The 7882-nt window shown below is 34.7% G+C and overlaps 2 protein-coding genes across 3 annotated transcripts; one reads left to right on the top strand and one right to left on the bottom strand.

The window, feature by feature from the left end:
• Positions 1-649: 649 nt before the first annotated feature.
• chrac1 (chromatin accessibility complex subunit 1) lies at positions 650-1998 on the top strand. The gene is made up of 3 exons (XM_073822162.1): positions 650-836; positions 1114-1240; positions 1328-1998. Exons 1-3 carry the CDS (start codon positions 684-686, stop codon positions 1405-1407), a joined length of 360 nt encoding a protein of 119 aa, XP_073678263.1. The 5' UTR covers positions 650-683; the 3' UTR covers positions 1408-1998.
• Positions 1999-2126: 128 nt separating this feature from the next.
• LOC141289964 (uncharacterized) lies at positions 2127-7301 on the bottom strand. Of its 2 annotated transcripts, none has more exons than XM_073822161.1 (3): positions 7012-7301; positions 4142-4663; positions 2127-2490 (listed from the first exon to the last, which is right to left on the bottom strand). In XM_073822161.1, exons 2-3 carry the CDS (start codon positions 4660-4662, stop codon positions 2349-2351), a joined length of 663 nt encoding a protein of 220 aa, XP_073678262.1. In that variant the 5' UTR covers position 4663; positions 7012-7301; the 3' UTR covers positions 2127-2348. The 2 variants fall into 2 exon arrangements, with proteins under 2 accessions (XP_073678262.1, XP_073678261.1); XM_073822160.1 differs by having other exon boundaries at positions 4142-4666; positions 7012-7300.
• Between the last annotated feature and the right edge of the window lie 581 nt (positions 7302-7882).

Here is a 7882-nt window from a genome sequence, read left to right as displayed (position 1 = left end):
TTTTAACATTTTATTATATAATTTAATATTCAGTTAAATATTGTTTTAGCTACACTGAAAACATTGGAGCCAAAAAGGTTAAAAGCCACTGATTTTGATCATTTAACATCACATGTGTTACCCTGGACCACAAAAGGGTCATAAGGGTCTATTTTCGAAATCGAGCTATATACATTATCTGAAAGCTGAATTAATATTAATAATAGATTTGATAAACTGGAATCTGAGGGTACAAAAAAAAATCATAATATTGAGAAAATCGCCTTTAAAGTTGTTCAAATGAAGTTCTTGGCAATGCATATTAGTAATCAGAATTTAAGTTTTTATATATTTACGGTAGGAAATTCACAAAATATCTTCAGGGAACATCATCCTCCTTGCTGCAAATATACCTGTGCTACATAAGACTGGTTTTGTTGTCCAGGGTCACATTTTATCATTTTTTGTACAAATCTGCAGTTGACGTTTACTTTTCATATCAAATACATACATCATTTTCTCAGACATCAAATTATTTATTCACAATTTCAAACTGCTTTGTGAAATCTTATGTACGTTATCGAAGGAAGGACTACAAGCGATTCGTCATAAAACTACAATTCCCATGTGACCGTCGTCCAGTGACGTCTCTTTGAAAGCCCGTGGATTTACTTCCGTTACTCTTAAGCGGCTGCTAACTGAACATGTCTGAAAAAAACATGGAGGAGAAAGTTGAGCAAGCTACAAACAGTAAAAATATATCTCTGCCTATGTCGAGGGTGCGATTAATCATGAAAAGTTCTCCCGATGTGTCCTGTATTAACCAGGACGCTCTTTTCTTGACAACAAAAGCAACGGTAATTTCATGTGTTATTAATGAATGGTCAGTTGCCAGGGTATCTGCCTTATTTAGTTAGTTACTTTAGTTGAAAAGGTGTTTGGATTCTAGTAACTAGAAACTTTTGTGATTATAAGATTTTTAATTTAATTTCTACACATCCCCAAAAATAATAGCAAAACGAAAAAAAAAAACACTGGTGAGAATACAAGAAAACGGCTTCGGCAGTGTATTTCATTGGATATCATTGACTTAAATTTATATTAATATGTAACATTTTCATAATTATCTCACAGGAGCTTTTTGTCCAGCACTTGGCTCTGTCTTCATATAAAAATGGTTCGGGTAAAGACACAAACACACTGTCATACAGTGATCTGGCCAATGCAGCTGAGGAGACGGAAACATTTCAGTTTTTAACCGGTGAGTCCTGGTCATTTGTGATGATGACAAACACTATTCAAACTAAATCAACTGGTGTGTGAACAGTTTTGTCTCTTCTATTTTTAGACATCCTTCCTAAGAAAATCTTGGCCAGAGACTATCTGAAGTCACTGGAAGAAATGGAAAAAGACGATGACAACCTGTAGTGATGTATAGCCAGTGGGAGGAAATCACTGTGAACTGGTCCTGACCACTTCCTCACTGAAACAGTGGGTAAAATCATAGGACATTGTCTTACAAATCAGGACATTTCACCCAAAGAGTTGTACTTTTACACCTCTGTTGTTTTAGAGAGGTAATGTACATGTTTTACTTAATGTAGTCCGTTTGTTTTAGCACCCACTTACACTATGCTTTGTGTCAAAATGTTCAGTAGCCACTGCAGACTCACAACTAAAGCACTGGATATATGGTGCTTTGTCATGAGTAATTGGTGTTTTATTACGACTTGACACCATGATTTGTATGTTTAGGGAAAACCCAAACATCTATACAGTCCATTCCATTCAATCAGAACTTGCTTATATGTCTTCAAATTGGAAAATGTTTTTCTCAGGGTTCGAAATGTATCTTAGAGGTATATTTCAGGGGCATGCTTTAACATTTTAACCACTGAGGATAAAAACGCATTTGATTCATACTTGACTCTGCAGCTGAAGATTTATATAGTGTACTGTATAGTTTTTAAAAACTTGAATAGTTTGTTTTTTTGTATTTGAATAAATACATTTGCTGAGTATGTGTTCATGATAATCTTATTTTTAATATGGTGATCAGAATCTGACATGCAAAACACTTGTTTTATAGCACAGACAAATTTAGCGTAATATAATTGTATGTCACATTTTTAGGCATCAGTCTATAGTCTGGTGGTATAAAAATAGATTTTATTGCCAGTATCTAATATTATTTCAATTCACTTAATGGAGTAAAAAAAAAAAAAGTGGAAAATACGTACCAAAAGAGAAATACAGGGTGCTGTTGGCATGCAGTATATGCTCATACAAGTCTTAAAAACATGCATTATATATATATATATATATATATTTTTTTTTTTACATGTGTAGAGATTGGGTTGTGAGTTAAATTACTGGGGAAATAGTTGGGCCAGTCGAAGTTGCATAGTGTTCAAAGACCTCTCCAGATTGGCCAGATGTTTCTCTAGAAATGCAGCCACTTGCTCCTTTTTAGCAATGGAGTCTTTGGTGTTTTCAATTTGCTCCTTCAGACTGGAAGAGAGAGAGAACAATTGATTAATGTGTTTCAAAATTCACAGATTTTCTGAAATTCGATTTAGAAAAAAAACACATTTTGCAGTCATATGCCGCTTTCCACTATCTCCATAGAGTTCAACAGTCAGATTCCTGGAGTAAATTTCTCAACAGAGGAATTGATTGTTAATGATAACTTAAAAACCTTTAAAAATGGTTTATGCTTTTGATGAAGCCTTCAGTCTGCATTATTTCAACTTTTTAAACTTTCTAATCAGACTGATTCGGTAGTGACAATTTTAGATACCTAGCTCAAAGATGCTAATAAGCACATGGTTATCTAGCACAGTTCTGATCAGTTAAACGCATGTAAAAACTAAATGTTATGCAATATTTCCCAAAAGAAGTGTGTAATTATAGATAAATGGCATTTCAGTAGTGTTTCGTAGTGACTTTTTTTTAACATAAAATTTGATAATTTTACAAGAAAAATATTTAAAAATACTTTTTAAAAAAACTTTACTTTAAAAAAATCAAAAAGATATTTTTAAAAACAACAATGCAATGAAATGCAAAAATTATTTCAATATCATTTTCATAAGTTGAAATTTAGGAGTTCGGGACAACCATCTCCCAATTGAAAGTAGCACCACTTGGATAAATGATGATTTTATGTATTAAGCTTACTGATATTTTAAATATTATTGTGGCTTTCAATAGTTGTTTACTAAGACCTTTTTATTATCTACACTGTAAAACAAAACTAAAAAAGTTTGTTGAGTAAACTTAAAATAATTTGTTACCCTGCTGCCTTAAAAGTTGCCTTAAGTTGAATCAATTCAAATGTCTAAGTCTAACTTTTGAGTTGACTGAACTAAAAATAAGGCAGCCAGGTAACAAATTATTTTAAGTTGATTCAACAAATTGTTTTTTACAGTGTAAGATCTATACTTAAATGCTTTTTAAATGTGTTTTTTGGTTGTGGGACAGCACCAATTCTGTAGAATGGCCCATATATTTGTGAATATTTTGCAGTAAATATTAAAAAGTATTTATATATCTGTAATCAGCATTTTTAAATCAATACTTTTATAGGAACTGGAGTTCATTTGATCAGATTCCTGAACACTTTTTTGTGGGCAGTAGGCATGCATTGCAGTCTATTTTTATTCATTTGTCGCATTTCAATCTATAGTGGAAGTTGTTCAAAACTTTCAGTTTAGTCATGGAGACATTATCATGGTTCATGGTAAAACGAATAAATAATGAATGTATGAATATATCCACTTGGGGTGTAACGGTACACACAAGTCACAGTTCAGTACGTACCCCGGTTTTGGGGACATGATTCGATACGAGTTCGGTACAACAGGAAATGTTTTTCATTTATTTTGAACAGACAGTACTGCTGAATGAAAATGCTAATTTATTCTCTGACATAAGGAGGCTCTTATGAAACAGCAGCGATACAGAGTTTGCTGTGCTTATAAACACTACTTTAATATGCATTATATGGAGGTAAGAGGAAAAGAAAATGGCATTTCTGAAGGCGGTCAGTTCCTCTCAGAGATATATTCATATAAACCCCTACATGTTGTCTTCCTATATTTGTATTTTTTTTAATATCCAAACATATCTGTCATGAAAACATTCAAAATCACTCAATTACCTTGAGAAGGTATAGTGCTCTTTCCCCTCCTTCCTTTTTTCATCCAAATCCATGAACACCTTCTGCATTGTATCAGCAGTCTGGACCACAGCGAGATGGTCAGCCTGGACACCCTGCATGTCCTCCTTGGCCTGTTGATCATAGGATGCTCCCCCTTCCTCGAGACCACTAGATGTGGACACAGCCTGCAGTGCCGCCCTGTTCTGCAGCACGAGGAGGCGTGACTTCTCAAACTCTTCTGGGCCCGCTATATCATCCCAGCACACAGGGGAGGATGGAGGCAGCCAAAAGCGCTGAGTGCAGTTGGCCGGTCTGCCGGGCATCTCTCTGACAAACGGACTGTCAGCTGGAAAGCTGTTTAGGAGTTCGTGTAATCCTGAACCCCAGTCCCAGTCCCAGTCCCGGTCCGAGTCCTCCAGCTCAGGCTCCGTCACTATGCTGTCCGCCGGGTACCAGACAAACAACAGGAAAAGGCACCAGGACAAACAAGCCCTTCTCATTGTGTCCTGGAGCAACAGCATACTGCTGATATTAGACAGAAAGTAAACAGTATTTAAAGAATTAAGTGTCCTTGCACCATGTGAGCTTGAATGTATCAAAACCATATTCCTGACACTGTAATCATACTGTATGACGCATGTAAAAGGATCTCAATACAATGCTTAATAAAGAAAGGACTTTCTTTTTGATGAAAAAAAAGAAACTACATTTTGGGGTCACACTGCATCCTTTAGGTTAATGCAATATCTTTTTCTAGCATGAAAAGGCTGCACATTTATGAAAAAACAGCAATTTCTTAGTTTATAAAACGGGTGGCCTCAGCAACTGCAAAAGTCTTATTTTATTTTAACTCTAGTTATTTTAGCTATAGTCTAGTTATTTTAACAGTCTCAAACACTAAAAATACAATATAAATATATATCAAATTACGTATGCCATCTTATTTCAAAAGAAGGGGGTCAAAAATGTTATCCTGCTATCCTCCTTATTCTTCAATAAGAAGAATAACGTGCAGTAAACGGTAAAACTGTTTGCACTACAAACCAGTGTGTTCATAATTAATACAGGGTTCGTATAGATACTGTAAAATTAAATTTCAGGACTTCAATATGACGGAGGGCAATATATCCTGTTTGGAACGCGCCGAAGGACAGTCACTTGCTTTATTCCTAAATTAAATAGCCGTTTATTAAATCACATTAATGATATGATTCAATAATTTAAATCAGTGACTTGCCGCCACCTACTGGCAGATTTTGTTTCATTTTTAAAATACATTTTATTTAAATCGTTTAAGATTTCTGTATTCAAAACACGAATTTAAGAATTTGATTGCACTCATGCCACCCCTGAGCCTCATTAAACATATGAAAATACACCTACAAGCCACTTTTGTGTTCTTCTGTACCACCTCTGTAGTAGAAACTAATTTTGTTAATACTGATTTCATTTGATTGGTAACTTATTCTTATTCTACTTGTTCTTATTCTGTTGTTTTAATTAGAAATTTTCAAAAGCTTAAAAAATATTTGAGAAAAAATTAACAAAAGATGACATGCATTCAATAAAGTTGCTAAAAATGCCATTACAAAGGTAAAAACAAAATTCCCTTGTAAATCACTTTAAGGAGTCAAATGTCACCTTGTGATGGGAAGGCTAATTTTGGATTATTGATTAAAAGGTGCTAATGAAATTTTGACAAGTGCTCCTAAAAAGAAAAGTAAGCGAAAACGGTATGATGTTTTTGGAATTGAATTTTACATGATAGATATGCGTTCATTGAACGCTTATTTCATAGATACATTGTCTTTCAATAATTCAAGCACTTTCAACATTGCTTTTTTCAAGAGTTTTCCATGCCTTAAATATTAAAAAGTCAAATTTAAGTACTTCAAGCACCTTAAACAACTTTTACGAACCCTCTTAAAAAAAAAAAAAAAGTAAGAAACACTTTGTAATATCAAGCAGCAAAACTAGTCAGGGTAGCCAGACCCATAAAATGTACAAATGGCCTTGCCAACTCTTACAGTAAAAAATAAGGTGTATAGAGAATAATGTTGTCGTATTTTTCATTTATTGTTTTTATTTAATACATTATTAAAGTATATTTATGATTATGGCATGCAGCAGGTGTAAAATCTTTTACTGTACAAGTTGTTTAAGTGTGTTGTTCTTGATGTTTTAGTATTCTGACATCTGCTAAATGTACTGTACTCTGTTTCGACCAACAAACAGACCAAAAAAGGACCCCATGAATAGTTATTTATAATTATTAGGCTATAGCAAAAAAATTGCAAAATAGCGATACTTTCAAATATTTTTTTTTCAACATTTCTGTCGTTGGTCAGACAAGAGGTTGGTCGAACCATTACGATTATGCAATTATGTTGAGCTGGTCGTGATTCTTTAACAGATACATTTTTATAGTGCCAGAGAATGTACACTTTTGGGGGAAAACAGACAAAACTTGCTTAGTTGTATCTGCTGTTATGCTAGGATAGTAGAAAGTAACATCGAAACAATGTGTACATTACATTACATGCATCGTTTTACAAGTCCACTAGTTGTTCTCACTCAAGACCGACGTAAAATTTGTGTTATTGACAAACAAACAACGCAAACGGACGAAATTCTAAAATAAAATAGTTTTTAATTTACGAATTAAAAACATATTAACTACTGACTTCACATTACATTCTGGCGAATTTCGGTGCAGTTTATAAAACGTAGAAATGTCCTTTCCACTGAAACGGTTTATGAGGGAAAATTCCTTTAAAACAGCGTTTTTGCTTTTGAGCTCACAACCAACAAATGAAGCAAAACAATTTAACACCTTAAAATATTAAAACCAAAGTTTCAGATAAACTTACCTCACAGACACAGACTATTGTAGACCAGCAGGCAGAAAACGAGCTCGCGTGCTTCTCATAAATGAGCTATTGGAAAATCTGACTCGCTCTTCACAGCTCAACTCAAAGCTGCTCACAGCTCATTTGTCTGGTTGCTAGACTAGTTATTTTCACGAACACAACAATAATATACTTAGTAGATGATGGGCGTTTTATATAAAAGTGACAGTAAAACAAAAAATTCTGAGATGTGATCTTCCAGCTCCGGAGTTTTGATCAGCTGGAAGAATGGGCGCGTGTCAATACCTAATGAGCTGCCTATCTAGACAGCATTTTAGACAACGCGGAATAACATACGTTCTGTAACACTGCGCAGATGTGTACTAAGTTTTGAAACACGACCGTTGTAAACTTTTTAAGGAGGGTTTCCCTGTCTGTGAACGTGACTTTTTCCTTTTGATGTTGAAGGGGGAAGGAGAGACGGGGTTTATAAGAAAATCCGAGGCAGGCATTATTTTCGAAGGAAGGCTTGTCCTTAAAAACCCTAACTTTTACTTATTTGAGGTAAACTGTACAGCATAAAGCTTAGCTTTGGACTGAAATGTGAGAAGAGAGAGAAAACACCATTTTGGCCTCAGGCAACATTGTTTTGGGGTTTGCAAGAATCCACACAATCTGCGTTTACTTACAGATGGTTGTTTGGCGATCTCGAAAACATAAGTGTTGAGGGATTTTAAAGTCCAACATGATCTCAGCAAACAGGAATGGAAAAAAAGCTGGCAAAAGCAGCAGGGAGAACCAGACATTAGCAGAGGCCAGCATGTCCAAAAACATCAGAGCTACATGTTAAAAACCAGCATAAAAACACAAGACGCAACAGTCAGAGGAAATT

The sequence above is a fragment of the Garra rufa genome, chromosome 17 (assembly GCF_049309525.1).
Source record: "Garra rufa chromosome 17, GarRuf1.0, whole genome shotgun sequence".
NCBI classification, from domain to species: domain Eukaryota; kingdom Metazoa; phylum Chordata; class Actinopteri; order Cypriniformes; family Cyprinidae; genus Garra; species Garra rufa.
This window is presented reverse-complemented; position numbering and strand designations above follow the sequence as displayed.

What these genes read in the sequence shown, in the direction of transcription:
- chrac1 (XM_073822162.1), top strand. Translation starts at nt 684, where the DNA reads ATGTCTGAAAAAAACATGGAGGAGAAAGTTGAGCAAGCTACAAACAGT. An exon ending in TCTTGACAACAAAAGCAACG is followed by an intron (nt 837 to 1,113) that starts GTAATTTCATGT and finishes ATTATCTCACAG; the next exon opens with GAGCTTTTTGTCCAGCACTT. An exon ending in AACATTTCAGTTTTTAACCG is followed by an intron (nt 1,241 to 1,327) that starts GTGAGTCCTGGT and finishes TTCTATTTTTAG; the next exon opens with ACATCCTTCCTAAGAAAATC.
- LOC141289964 (XM_073822161.1), bottom strand. Translation starts at nt 4,662, where the DNA reads ATGCTGTTGCTCCAGGACACAATGAGAAGGGCTTGTTTGTCCTGGTGC. An exon ending in GAGCACTATACCTTCTCAAG is followed by an intron (nt 2,491 to 4,141) that starts GTAATTGAGTGA and finishes TCTCTCTTCCAG; the next exon opens with TCTGAAGGAGCAAATTGAAA.